This window comes from Chaetomium globosum, genomic scaffold, assembly GCF_000143365.1.
Source record: "Chaetomium globosum CBS 148.51 scaffold_3 genomic scaffold, whole genome shotgun sequence".
Classification (NCBI taxonomy): Eukaryota; Fungi; Ascomycota; class Sordariomycetes; order Sordariales; family Chaetomiaceae; genus Chaetomium; species Chaetomium globosum.
Window position 1 is genome coordinate 499,231 of NT_165978.1, and position 13,192 is coordinate 512,422.

At 55.5% G+C, this 13,192-nt stretch overlaps 7 protein-coding genes across 7 annotated transcripts; 4 read left to right on the plus strand and 3 right to left on the minus strand.

The window, feature by feature from the left end:
- Positions 1–1,366: 1,366 nt before the first annotated feature.
- Positions 1,367–2,282, plus strand: CHGG_05435 (uncharacterized protein; the record flags this gene model as incomplete). The annotated part of the gene is made up of 2 exons (XM_001221529.1): positions 1,367–1,572; positions 1,715–2,282. The coding sequence occupies 2 exons, from the start codon at positions 1,367–1,369 to the stop codon at positions 2,280–2,282; spliced, it is 774 nt and encodes a 257-aa protein (XP_001221530.1).
- A 455-nt stretch (positions 2,283–2,737) lies between these two features.
- CHGG_05436 (uncharacterized protein) lies at positions 2,738–3,544 on the minus strand (the record flags this gene model as incomplete). Its single annotated transcript, XM_001221530.1, has 4 exons — positions 2,738–2,989; positions 3,049–3,205; positions 3,275–3,408; positions 3,473–3,544. 4 exons carry the CDS (start codon positions 3,542–3,544, stop codon positions 2,738–2,740), a joined length of 615 nt encoding a protein of 204 aa, XP_001221531.1.
- A 586-nt stretch (positions 3,545–4,130) lies between these two features.
- CHGG_05437 (uncharacterized protein) lies at positions 4,131–6,183 on the minus strand (the record flags this gene model as incomplete). Its single annotated transcript, XM_001221531.1, has 4 exons — positions 4,131–4,215; positions 4,475–4,969; positions 5,181–6,026; positions 6,098–6,183. 4 exons carry the CDS (start codon positions 6,181–6,183, stop codon positions 4,131–4,133), a joined length of 1,512 nt encoding a protein of 503 aa, XP_001221532.1.
- Positions 6,184–7,673: 1,490 nt separating this feature from the next.
- Positions 7,674–8,152, minus strand: CHGG_05438 (uncharacterized protein; the record flags this gene model as incomplete). The annotated part of the gene is made up of 2 exons (XM_001221532.1): positions 7,674–7,682; positions 7,802–8,152. 2 exons carry the CDS (start codon positions 8,150–8,152, stop codon positions 7,674–7,676), a joined length of 360 nt encoding a protein of 119 aa, XP_001221533.1.
- Positions 8,153–9,168: 1,016 nt separating this feature from the next.
- On the plus strand, positions 9,169–10,329 carry CHGG_05439 (uncharacterized protein; the record flags this gene model as incomplete). Its single annotated transcript, XM_001221533.1, has 1 exon — positions 9,169–10,329. The coding sequence occupies one exon, from the start codon at positions 9,169–9,171 to the stop codon at positions 10,327–10,329; it is 1,161 nt and encodes a 386-aa protein (XP_001221534.1).
- An 837-nt stretch (positions 10,330–11,166) lies between these two features.
- Positions 11,167–11,478, plus strand: CHGG_05440 (uncharacterized protein; the record flags this gene model as incomplete). Its single annotated transcript, XM_001221534.1, has 1 exon — positions 11,167–11,478. One exon carries the CDS (start codon positions 11,167–11,169, stop codon positions 11,476–11,478), a length of 312 nt encoding a protein of 103 aa, XP_001221535.1.
- Positions 11,479–11,915: 437 nt separating this feature from the next.
- CHGG_05441 (uncharacterized protein) lies at positions 11,916–12,437 on the plus strand (the record flags this gene model as incomplete). The annotated part of the gene is made up of 1 exon (XM_001221535.1): positions 11,916–12,437. The coding sequence occupies one exon, from the start codon at positions 11,916–11,918 to the stop codon at positions 12,435–12,437; it is 522 nt and encodes a 173-aa protein (XP_001221536.1).
- Between the last annotated feature and the right edge of the window lie 755 nt (positions 12,438–13,192).

A 13,192-nucleotide genomic window follows, 5' to 3' on the forward strand; every position in this document is an offset into this window, starting at 1 on the left:
TTGGAAAGTCTGTTGATGGCGAGGCATCGTCAAGTGCTTTTTACTTCTGATCGTGTCAAGGCCTCTCCTTCATCTCGTAAACCATTGCACTTTTGCTGGATGAATCTTCAGTCTACGAGTCCAGTACGAGGAACCCCTGAGCCGGCCCCGGGGCCTTCGATCTACGCCTCCATGATCTTTCTTGGCCGCCAGAAAGGAGACAAAGAGGGTCTGAAACCTCTCTCGGTTTAGTGACCATGGACTTTGCTTATTGTTACGAGCAGAACTAAATATCAGAGGACAGTTCATTCAGCTAGCATGTCACAAGGTGCCGCTAGACCTTCGTATATTTTCAGCCTCTCGGCCGTCTTTCGCGGTCTGGGGTCAGTTTTTGCAAGCCAGCCTGGGTTGTTAGAGTGTGAAATTGTGAATGTGACACGTGCGACTAAGAAAGTACGAGCACAAAAACATGTAAGGATGTGGCAAGGCCAAGTTCAAACTGGTAGGGCTGAGAGTCCCGCCAGCTGTGCCAGTGAACTTGGAATCGAAACTTGTAACCGCGCTGGCTGGCCTCACAGCGTGAGTGTCTCAGGGGGCCGGCCTGGCGGGGACAGGGGGAGAGGCGCTTCAACCAATCGCCGCCAGCTTGATGATTTGTGGCGGCGAATTACAAAGCATGTCGAGTCTTGCACCGTCAAAATAAAGACATGGTTTGTCCTAAAATAACCTCGCGTAGCTGTGCCGCTTCACTTCTCACCCATTGTGGGTTCTGAGGCTCTTCGACATCGCAACCGGCACACGCCGCGGGTACAGTCATCTTCCCAGTGTGGAAATGGTATGCGTGGCACATCTCATGATTCCCCATCTGTGATAAGACGACGGCACATTGATCACGTAATTCGCTCGTAAGTTCAACCGTTCTGCGACCACCATCACGGTATCTCACTCACTCATCTTCTCGACGAGAAACGGCTACTAAGGACGCACGTTGGGTAGCTGAATTTCAGGGCACATTGCTGCTCTCGTTTTAACTATATTATATCTCATACCGTCCCAGCCTGCCACCGCCATGGACGATTTGGAAATGTCAGTAAATGCAATCATCCTTGGCTCCGGTGTTCCAAGCCTTCTTACTATCATTTGAGATTGATTGGACCTTTGTCATCCCGATTTTTTTTTTTTTTTTTTTTGGATGTTTCCGTTGCATTAACCATCACTCACCACTATGTCCAGACCCGGCGGCACCGCGCCCAGGCCCGGCAGCACCGCGCGGCCTAACCCAGGGCCATACAGCACGCCGCTGCAGCTCCATGTTCTGAAGAGTTTCTGCAGTCTGCCGACTAACCGACCTGCCACGGTAACCAACCTCGCCGTCTACTCCGTCACCATGTCCCCAGTCATGGACGTCATGGTGCGGACCGAGACCGGCGCTGAGCTGCGGGCAGTCCTAAAAGTCTACGACTGCCGGCTCGGCAGAGACCTCCGAGAATGCCTTGGAAAACACGTACCTCACACGGCAGCGGTCGAAGCTGCTTTCCAATCCTTTGTGAAAGCGAAGAAAATAACGCCATTTCTCCGCGAGCTGGCGAGAAGGTCGAAGAAGACTCCAGCTCCTCACAGCCCTGGCACTTCTTGACGACGCTGGGCCTGACTGCCAGGCCGAGTACGAAGCGGCGCTCTGGGCAAAATGTGAGCAATAGTCAACGCCGAAAACCGAAGCCTATGACCGTCTGAGCCACCTGCAAGGCGAATCCATCCCGCGAATGCTGGCCCATGTGCGCGTCATCGTCCCAGTGCCCAAACTTCCGTCCGAGATGAGCAAATACTTCGAACTGAAGGGAGTCCTCGTCGAACGCATCTCTGGATATAGCCTTGCAGACCTGGGCACTTCGCCGTTGGCACCGAGTGACCCCAAGAAGTGGCCCGCCATAGTACAATCGGCGGTCAACCTGGCCCATACTCTCGACGCAACCGGTGTCCTCATGGGGGACTGCGCGCCTCGCAACGTGATTGTGGATAAACGCACACATAAGCCTTTCTTCATCGACTTTGCCCAGGCCGACTTCAAGGACGTGCTCCTCCGGGAATGGCACGATCCACGAGACAAGAATTTTCATCCTGAGTACGAGTACTGGAAGGCCGTCGCGGCAGGGAACAATCCCGGGGCCATCGGGGCGGAGATGAAATCCAAGTTGAAGAGGGCTAAGAACATGGAGCTACAGGGAATTGTCTACCCAGATTACGAGAGTATCCTTGCGGAAATTCTGCGGTCGAAGAAGGCTAAGGGGAAAAGGCCGGGCTGATACCACCCCTCGCGTATGTACCCAGGCTTGGGCGCAAGCCCAAAAGCAGCGCGTTCGTTACCTCCGCATAAACCTCATAGGCGGGCGCCTCCCTTCTACACCCTTTATTATGTGTCTGGCTATCAAAGGCTCACGATGCTCGCTTCTCTCTCTTTCCAAGGGCAGGCATTGATCACCACCCACGAGATTCAGCTTCAGGGTATTTGTCGGCGAGGTATTTTCCTGCCATTTAGTCGTATTTACTACCGCATTCCCCTATATACAAAGTCCGGTCCTTCCTCACTATTCCTTCCACAAATTGACTTGACGCACAGCCCCCTCCTCCGCCCTTACATCCGCTCACGAATTCCCCCGTTGGGTTAGCCACCAACAGCTTCTTCAAGTTCCCACCCGTGTTGAAGACGACCTAGCCAAGCCCCCCTCACCCCCAAAGAAAGCCGCCCCCCAACAGAAACTCAGCACGAGTTCAGCATGCTCGTCAGCGCCGACTTCTCGGCCGACGTGATGCTCAGGCCGTACGAGTACTTGACGTTGACCCAGCTCTTGGAGTAGGTGCAGTAGAAGGAGCTGAGGGGCGGCTTCCACTTGTCGGGCGACTGGTCGCTCTTGGCCTGGTTGACGTTGTCCGTCACCGCCCACAGCTGCGGGATGTCGATGTCGTTGGCGAACTGCGTGCGCTTGGCGGTTGACCAGCTGTTGGCGCCGGACTATTTGGGGTGGGGGGTGAGTATAATCGTTGGGACGGAGGGGTGGGGGGTGGGCTTACAATCCAGGCGTTCTTGAGAGGGACCATGTGGTCAATGTCGACGTCGGAGGCGGCTGTCCAGGTGGCGCCGTCGTAGGGAGAGAACCAGGTGCCTGAGGTAGCGGTGCAGGCGTCGTTGGTGACGACGTTGCTGCCGTCACGCTTGAGGACGTACTCCCTGTGTGGTGTGTTAGTTCCGAAACGACAGAGTAGCTTCGAGGAGAAAGGAGAAAGAGAGAGCTCATACCTGGTGTTGCAGGTGCCGCTAGCCGTTTGCCAGTGAGGGAACTTCTCGCGGCTGTAGGCGCCGTCGTCATACGAGGCCTTGACAGTGAGAGCAGCCAGCTGGCTCTTGGCCGTCGAAGCCGAAGGGATTCCCGGCTATCATCACAAATGAGTTATCGACAATGCCAGCATTGGAGACGCGTTATTCGCAATGGCTTACCGGAGTCGGAGCTGGCATGGGAATGGCGGAGACCGCCACAGCCAGAAGGGAACCAAGAATGTACGACTTCATCTTGTCTGCTGGATTGCCAAAGAGCTTTTGTCTAGACTACGGAGTCAACTACTACTTCTCTAGGAGCAGGACGTGGCCATAAATAGTGATCCGTTGGATCCTAGACGGCGGCATCCTCCGACAGGCGGTAACAACCAGCCCGCGACCCCGGTAAGACTGCCATAAATGGAAGGCGTCGACGCGCTTGTCTCCGCGCCGATCTTCCAATCTCAGCTTCCCATCCAGCATGCACAACCGTCAAACTCCGAACTGCCCAGCCCCCACCCAAGGTGTCCGGCGCCTCCAAGTGCCGCCCTCAGCCAATGCCGGAGCGATGTTACCGATGCTCGGTGAGCTTCTTAGAACCCAAACCTCCCAATGTCCAGTGGATGTGCGAGACACGACCACGTCGGAGAAAGATTGTGGGGGACCTGGGCCTCCCTTTCTTGTCAGGGGCATGAAACCCCCTGAATCCGACACGTGCGGGTCGCAACCCCGCAAGCCAATGGACGACACTATTCCCAACCTTCCTGATCGGGAGCTTTTGAGCGGGAGCGGCCGCGGGCCGTCCAATCACCCCGCGATTCACAACAACGTTTGCCGTCCATCATTTCCACATGGCGCTGTCTCCGCCGCTTGGGAGCTGCCATAGCCCACTGGCGAAAGCGCGCTTGCCAGAAAGCGATACCGAACTGTAAAGTAGCACAGAAAGTAGTAGCATTAGTGCATGCTACTATCTTGATGCCGAGGGGAGATAACAAATGTTTGGCTAATGCGCAATGGGGTATCCCAAGTCGTGTATTACCTGGCGTCTCAAGTGCTGAACCCTAGATTACAAACTCAGATACAAAGAGCAAGGCAACGAAATGTGAATAAAATCGCAAGAATAAAGGGGCGATAAGGTCGATCCCATCACAGCACCCTGGTAGTCTAAATGGAATAAACAACTACCGGGCAGCGCCAGCCTCCTCCCCGCCTGACTTCCCATCATCCGCGCCAACCTTCGCTGTAGCAGTCGGCGCGGCTTCTGCGGCTTCTGCGGCTTCTGCTGAGCCCACCGAAGTCGTTGTCTCTGTGGCCGTCGTCTCCGTGGCCGGTGCCTTAGAAAACGGATTGATTCTCGTGGGCATCAACATGCTCGGCATGGCGGGCATACTTGGTACACTAGGCATGGCAGGCATGCTAGGTAGGTTGACGGCGGGAATTGACACCTTGGGCATCTCGACAGTGGGCAGCTTCGACGGTAGGTAAGATCGTAAACTGGTCCCCGTCTGCTGAGCCACTCCAAACAGATGGCGGAGGTAGGCCCGTTTCTGGTCGACTTTCCCATCCCCCCCGGCGTCGCCAGTATCCCCAGAGAGTTGTTCGTCGATTTCGTCGGGCAGCGGCACAAGTGAGGCTGCCGCGGCGATATCGATCGGTGACTCGTCCGGGACCTCGTCGTCGCTGCATTTCCAGCATCCCTCAGCGTCGTCTCGCCTTTCTCATCTCGCTTCAACCTGTGCAACCTCGCCAGTATCAGCGCTCGCAATCGCCTCCGTCTCCTCCGGTTCGGCCAGCAGCGACTCCTGGAACTTAGGATCGTCGTACAACTCCGTCTCGTCGTTAAACCAGTCCACCACCAACTTAGGCCGCATCATTCGTCATCCGCTCATACTCCCCATTATCCCCCTTCCTAAACAACCCCACATGCGCCGCAATCTCATCCTTCGCCCCCTCCACCACATGCCTCACAAACAACCTCCCCTCAGGCTCCCCCCTCCCCGGCACCGCGCAGAACGTCCGCTCGAGAACAAAATACCCCCCACTCCAATACCCATTCTCCCCCAACGACGCGTACACATCACACACACCCACCCCCCTCAACCCCGCCAACCTCTCCAGCCGCCTGGTCAATTCATTCTGCTTCAGCAGCGCACCAACAAACGTAAAATGATCCGCCAGCCACGCAAAGCTCTGCCCGACATTGCCCCGGTTCACATAGGCCAACCCTTGCCCCACCGCCCCCACCGATTGCTGGTAGCCCTGGACGATGTCGGCGCGGGTTAGCGCGCGCACGCTGCGCACGCCCTCGAGGATCTGCCGGCGGTGCGCGAAAGCGGCGACGCCCCCCGCGGCGATCACGCCGACGGTGCCGGTGCGGAGGGCGATGAGCTGCCAGGCTTTCCAGGCGGGGCTGGTGGTGGTGCGGGTGGCGGTGGTGGATTTGGCGATGCGGTTGGTGGCGGAGCGCAGGGCGCGTTTGGAGGCGAGGCGGGAGAGGGCGGCCGGGGTGGCGGCCGAGAGGGCGGTCATGATGTTGAAGACGTGGCTGACTTTTTGGTAGTTGGAGAAGGCGCCGTAGACGAACATGGAACGGGCGAGGCCGTTGAGCGGCGTGTCGAAGGCGAGGATGCCTTGGATGAGCGGGAATATGGGCGTGGGTGCTGCTGCGCCGTCGGGTGGGGGGGTTTGGCGGTGCTCGTCGAGGATGCGGAAGAGGCAGTCGGTGGCGACGAAACCGCTGTTGAGGGGGTTAGTGCTCACAGGTTTGGTGGGGTGGTGGTGATGGGTGGGAAGGGCAGGAGGGCCTACCCCATGGAATGGGCGACTAGGATGACGCCGACTTTTCGGTCGTTTGGTGGCCAGGGGCTGTCGAGGTGCGCTTTACGCAAGTTCATCACTTGTTCTTTCAGCCTGCCTTGTGCGTCAGAGTGCGGCACCGGGTGGATATATACATGTAACATCCCACTGGCTCGGGAGAATAAGACATACCATTCCAGAAAGGCGGCGGTGCTTTGGGCCAGCTCTCCGCGGGTTTCATATTTTGGGTAGACGGCAGTGGCCACCTCATGGTCCGGCAAGTTGTTGGCGACGGTGTCCTTGAGATGGGCTGGGAAGTCGCCGAAGGTGAAATCGCTCCCCTGGATAAAACGGCAACACAAAACAGTCAGTAAACCGTAGGGAATTCAACAACACAACCACGCAAGCGCGACTTGCCTTGAATCCATGGATAAATGCGAGGAGCAGTATTCTTTTCATTTTCACGATGCGCAGGCGTGAGCGTGTATTTTATTTTGTGTTGTGTTGCGTGCCCAAGGCAGTTTCAAGCTCAGCTGAGCTGGAGCGCTGAAAGATCCCCCACCGCAGCGCAGTGGCGCTCAGTCGATGGGCGCAAAGCTGGAAACTTGAAACTTGAAGTTGTTACCCAAAACGTCATCGCAAACGTCATGGCCAGCAACCATCAATTCAGCCTCGGCCAATCAACGGCGATAGCGGGCCAAGACTGGAAAGCTTATTCAACGAGGTGAAGACCAAAGAGTCTTATTGCTATTGCCGAAAATGATGGTTCGGGGAGACCAATTTGCCCAAATTTAGATTTCGAACAACCATATGCAGTGACCCTAACCCTGATGATTTCCCATGCGTCCTAATCAAGGGGCGCGGCAGAGCTGACGGGACTGGCCATAGGTGGGGTATGTAGTTCTTGCCGCGCGACCGGTTTGCATGGGGCAGCAACATCGTTACAGAGGATAAGTACTATCAATGGCTCCCCAGATTCTTCCCCTTTTACCCAACTCCGTCACAGGAACGCAGCTATTCCAGCTGGCGTATCCTCTCTTCCCAAAGCCTGTACATTCTCCTTCCCCGGCTTAAGTCCTTACCTTTTTCTGCCTTTTTTTTTGCGGATCATCATGGGTTAGGGAAACGTAAGCCGGCTTGCACGAGTCGAGGTAGTCTTTAAGAGTATTCAACGGTCACGAGACGGGTGGTATTGGGCGTGTTGGGGACGGCGAGAATTCCCAGATCCGAAAAGAAAGGCTTGCTAGGTACCGGCGGATTCTGAGAAAGAATTCCATTTCGTCTCCCACTTTCAGCCATAAGCACCCCAGACGTTTCATATCACCGTAAGCGAGCACCGAAAACACAACCCTAAAAGCTATGACATTTGTTGGTATCTCAGGGCCCTGGGCCTGGGTGACAGTCATCCGGCCGCCCGCTGGTATGGTAAAACTGTTATTTCAGGGCGGAGCCGTCACCTGCGGGTCATCCGGCGGATCACCCACTAAAAATGCCCTGAGATAACCACTTGTTACTGCCTAGACCAGCTAGCTAGTACATCCTTTCAGATATCTATTCCATCAGTTCTAAACAAAAACAATCAACGTCCTCACCCATCCTGCAGCACGACACATAGGTAGCCAGCCCTTGTCATGCCGTCGTCCACCGAAAGCCCCAACATACTTAGCGGCGGCGGCGGATGGGTTTGCACTGTCTGCAGGAGTGATGTCCGCACACCTCATAACCGCCGCCGCCGGACGACGACGACCCGGAGGAATAGTCGACCACGTCGCTGTGCACACAGGACCTGCTGGTGCCGCTGTTCTGGCCACCGCATTTGTGGCACGTCCAGCCGTTCGTCCGGAGGATGTAGTCTCTGTAGCACGTGGTGGAGTTGCAGACTTGGGTGTTGTCGCTTGTGACGTGGGTCGAACGGCCACCGCTGTCGGAGTGCCTGCAATGTCTGGCTGCATTTCCGGTTCGGCGTGCTCGAGCCCGTGCTGTGCTGCAGTCCCTGGGGTCAGAGGGACTCCAGCTCTCTCTGTAGACGTGTCCGCACCGTCCGATGCGCTGATACTTGCGGCACATGGTTACGGTTTGGGGTGTCGGTGGTAAGGTTCGTTGGTAGGAAGAGCTGGGCGAAGCGGCGACAGTTGTCGAGCTGGGCCTCGGATATGGATGTTCAACGTCTCGCCGGGCGATAGGGACCGTGAATAGCGCGGAAGTCAAGATGGCCAGTCTGGTTGAGTTGATGAGCTGCAGAGCAGAGCCGAGAGACAGCACTGATCCTCGGCTCTTATATCCTGGCAAGCCCGTTGATGAAGTGCTGTGCTACGGCCTCGGCCAGGGGCAGCGTTGTATCAACCTCGACTGTTTCTAGCCAGGCTGCCGGCCGGCCACACCACCTGCACCATGCCGGCTTCGCATTCTCACGACCAGGACCACTCATAGCATGATTCACCGCGGTGAGACAATTTGTTGGCATCAGAACGGGCCGTCCGAATGGTTCTGATGTTTCGGCAAGGCGCGGACGGAGGTGGCGGCCAAGGTTGATATACTTTGCGCCCCCAACAGCGGTTTCGTTGACTCTAATATGTCTCAGGAGTCAGCTGGGCCAACACTGCGCGTGGTAGTGTTCGTGACATCGGTACCGTGTTGCCCCTTAACTGTGAGTCTCAGAGTCTGACTGTCTGTGTGACGGTGTCCCGCCCATGGGTCGCCTCGCCTCATTTTAAAAATAGAATTCGGGGGCCGTCTTGTTTTTTGGCCCTGTCGGCAGGCACGGCAAACAGATTTGGCCCCCTGGGCTTCGTCGGTCGTTTTGGTTTGGAGGCTGTTAAGCAAGCGCTTGATGCCCCAAATGCCAAGGTCAATTTCTGTGCACAAAGGTCAGCCCCTGAGTGGACTTCTGCGAGCGCTGATTACAGCTTTAACAAGCAACTGGCTGGCTCCCTCACGCTGCAAAAGGTCCAAACCCCTCTCTACGATTTTTTTTTGGCCGCAGATCGCGCACCCTTTGTGTCAATCTCTCGCCGAACACTCGCCGTCACGAACACTATTAGCATTTGCTAACATCGGCACATATTGACATGGACTCATCCATGATGGCATCTACTCCGTCTGCCAAACCAGGCCGAATCCTGGCAAAGGCCATGAGCGATCGTCTCGGCCACGATGGTCCCGACGACTGCATCACATCCATCCGCTGCAACGGCAGGGAGTTCCACGTCGAAATGTCGCCTTTCTACATTTGCAATTCGCCAGCTATCGAGTCTCGTTATCGCAAGTTCATCGCAGCTGTCAGAGATGAGTCGGAATGCGATACAGATGAAGACGAGCATCCGGAAGACGTGATGGACGACTTTCACGCTTGGCTCATCAATGCTTTCGAGCCCGTCTTCTTGCAAGTTGCCCCCGATATCCCGCCGTCTTTCGACCCCGCAAAGATTGCAACGGGGGAGGCTCGCCCACTTCTTTCCGAATACTTCTTCCCGGAAGAATACCGCTGTCGGCTTGAGGTAGAAAACGATAAGCCGTTCCCTATCTTTATGAGAGACGAGGAGACCCGCTGGGTTCCGCCCTTAAACGACATCGAGCCTGAGCTTGCCCAACAACTTGGGCAGTACGTCAAGTTCTTCCGTCCCATTGAAATTGAAGTCTCGTTTGAGAAGCCCGACTCCGCCCTCTCCGAGACACCGACACGGGTTTTGGTCGAGCTGGACGATTCGGGCCACAAGACGCTTTGCTTCTTAAAGACCTTCGCGCTAGGCGACCATCTAGGGCTTGAAAACGAGCTCGAAGCCCACCTCCGGATCCTCAAGTCTTCCTTAGCACGGGACGGCGTACGCATTGCTCGTCTTCGCGGGGTTGTAGCGGTAGAAGAGGATAGCCAAATCCTGGGCTTGCTGCTCACGTACATTGACCGTCGCCGCGAAAATGGCGGGCTCTTGTTCGAGGACCGCCTGCTCCACACGCCCATCCCCTTGCGACAGCGTTGGGCGAGACAGATTCAAGAGACAGTCGAGCAGCTTCATGGCGCGGACCTTGTCTGGGGCGATGCCAAAGCGGAGAACGTCATGATTGACAAGAACAATGACGCTTGGTTGATTGACTTTGGCGGCGGTTATACTGAGGGATGGGTCGATGGGGACAAGGCCGGCACCGTGGAAGGGGACTTGCAGGGGGTGGCTAGGATTCTCGAGCATCTCTCCAACGAAGAGTATGAGCCGTACCCTGACTCTGATGATCGGGAGGAGGATGTATAAGACGGGATGCTACTTGTAGGTACCAGCGACATGGATCTGTCTTCGTATATCGGCTGGCCCTGTCCAATCAAGGTTTGCCAGAAACTCTCGAGTCATAGGTGTTTACGTTAGCAGCATCTGATGCAGTTGATACAATTTGTACACCCAGGTATCCATAGATCAGATAAAAAAAGACAGGCGCCCAGTCTGTAACGCGCCATGCCCCCCAGGGCTATCTGTCAACGCAACAGTACTGCCGAGAAAACCCGATTCCTTCTGTCCCAGCGCGCCGAGAAAGTCGACCTAAACTTGCCCGATGCCATTGTCTTGCTTTCGGCGTCGTCCTAAGCATTTGGTGGCTATAAATACGAGCATTCAGCGGGCCGGGCGACGGACACAGAGTTCAGCGACATCGCCTGCTTCATTCAGTCCACTATTTCCGGGGCCGTTGCCTGCAACTAAGGTCATGGAAAACGACGAGAGGCACTACGGAACTATGTCTCTCACTTCCTTCCTCTTCAATGTTAGGTATTTTGTTCACTCGCCCTGGTACCCTCATTCGTCCCCTCAGCCTTGTGGTTTTCCTTCCACTCCGCCCCCAACTCCTGAACACAGCCCCTGAGCGGGGCTGAGTGCTCACTGTGCTCCTACACTTCCCAAAATTGCCTTAGTGCTCCCTTAATTGGCGAATGGTTTGCTATCTACTCATCTACCATTCTCTTTTCCATTTTCCAATTTATGAAGGGACGGCGGTAGGGTGACACAGCAGTTAGATTCGCCAACCGGGCCGATCATCAACCATGAAGTAAAGAAACCCATTGACTGTTAAACAGAGGCCCTTCCCCCGCCGTGATCATGATGTGTTCGAAGGACTTCGTCGACTCTTGCTTGATTGTACTATGCCTTCCGCTTAAGGGGTGGAAAAAGTTTCAATATGGCGCCGGCATATGCTACAATAGATCCGGCTACACTTGGCCTAGCTCCGTCGAAGTCAACGTCACCACCCCCACCGCCATCAACATCCGCTCGTCCACCGCCTCCTCCGGCATCAACATCAGCTCCTCCACCGCCTCCTCCAGCATCAACATCAAAGCCGCCATCCCATCGCCAAGCGTCGTCAACACCAGCGCCATCGCGTTTAGCGTCAACATCCATTCCACCACCACCTGAAGAATCGACCTAGTCGGCAACGACTTCTACGCCAAGAAGCACCGACACATCTCGGCCTGTGACGTCGTTCCCATTCCTCCCTCTCACGACAGTCTTTACGCCTCCTGCACCCGAGTGCACCCGTCTGACTTCGGTGGAGGGGCCTCCCGACTACTTGAGATTCGCTACGGACCGAACATGCTTCCCGCCTAGCTACACTTCGGGCCCCGGGGGCTTTTTCTTCTCGCCGGGCATTGCATGCCCAAGTGGTTACCGGACGGCCTGCCAGGATTCACGGGGGATTGAATCAGTTACTACAGTGACCTGGTTAGTAGTATCCATACGTCTGGAGCACGGCCTATGTATGAGCCGACCGTGACTAATGCTGATTTAGCTGCCCAACCCTCGAGAATATGCCTGACATGCGCTGCGTCGGGGGCAGTGAAACTTCCGACACGATGGACTGGTTTCAGTGCCGCGCCACCGTGCCGGCCAGCGGGATGACACTCTCGCTGGTTGGGTCAAACACGGAAACATATACTGCATTGCAGACAGTCATCTCCCCGGAGGTCATTTACGCCTACGGCATAAGAATGGTCTATGAGGCGACTGACCTCACGACGGCCTCACCCACTGCCTCAGCTACCAGTTCCATTACGAGCTCCGCGACATCGCCGCCGTCTTCTGGATCCAAACCCGCCGCCAGTTCGGGCCTCTCCATCGGCGCCACCGTGGCCATCTGCGTGGCAATAACCTTGGCCGTGTTGGCGGTGTCTGTCGCGGCTTTCCTTTTGTGGCAGCGGAAAAGGAGACAACGCCAGAGCAGAGCAGCAGCTGCGGCTTGGGAAAAGAGCCATGAGCTGCCGGCAAAACCACACGAGCGCAGCCTGCCAAACTCTCCCCATGAGATGACCAGCGATGAAGTGATGGCTGAGATGCCTGGTACTCGGAACACTGTCGAGTTGCCTGCACGTGAGTAGAGAACACAGGTTCTGGATTGGGATTGGGGGGGCACAAGAAGGGCACAAAGGATACTGTGATAAGTAATAAAAGACGCGGTCATAGCCGGGGGTTGGTCTGGTACAAGGAGGGTGGTTACAGTTCATTGCAGAGTTTTAGGTAGTTTCCAACTCGGCAGCAAGCGACGGAGACATACCAGCTTATTCTCTTACTTTACGAAGTGTCCTGTTGTAATGGATCTCTCCACACATATTGGATTTGGGCTTCTCTTCTCGCCCGGTCGTAAATATTGAACATAATTCCAACACCTTCCGGGTCCGCGTTGTCCCCCAGCCCCCCTTAAGCACGTCATTTTTTCGTTCTCCATAAACCCCACAGGACATTAATACATGTAGGTATCTTACCTTGGTAGGTCAGGTAGGTAGGCCTGTCGTATCAGTGTACAAATGCTTTTCTTTAAAAAGAGTGTAGTTAGAAGGGAAAAGGAAACGACAGAGTAACGAAAGAAAAAAGAAAACAATAGGAATGAAAAAAGGCAAAAAACTATCGACTTTTACTCCGGTATCTTGGCCTCAGGGAACGTCAAGACCGACTTGCCGTCGTTATCGCGATGTGGTGGAGTGCTTAGACAACGTTAAACCTAAGGGGATTGACGAGTGGGCTGAAGCTTCGTGGGATCGTTATCGAGATGCGCATGGGAGTCTTGTTGAAACGTGCGATGCAATGATGGAACCGTATTGCGCCACTGATAACGCCCTACGGGGAGGTGGTGACT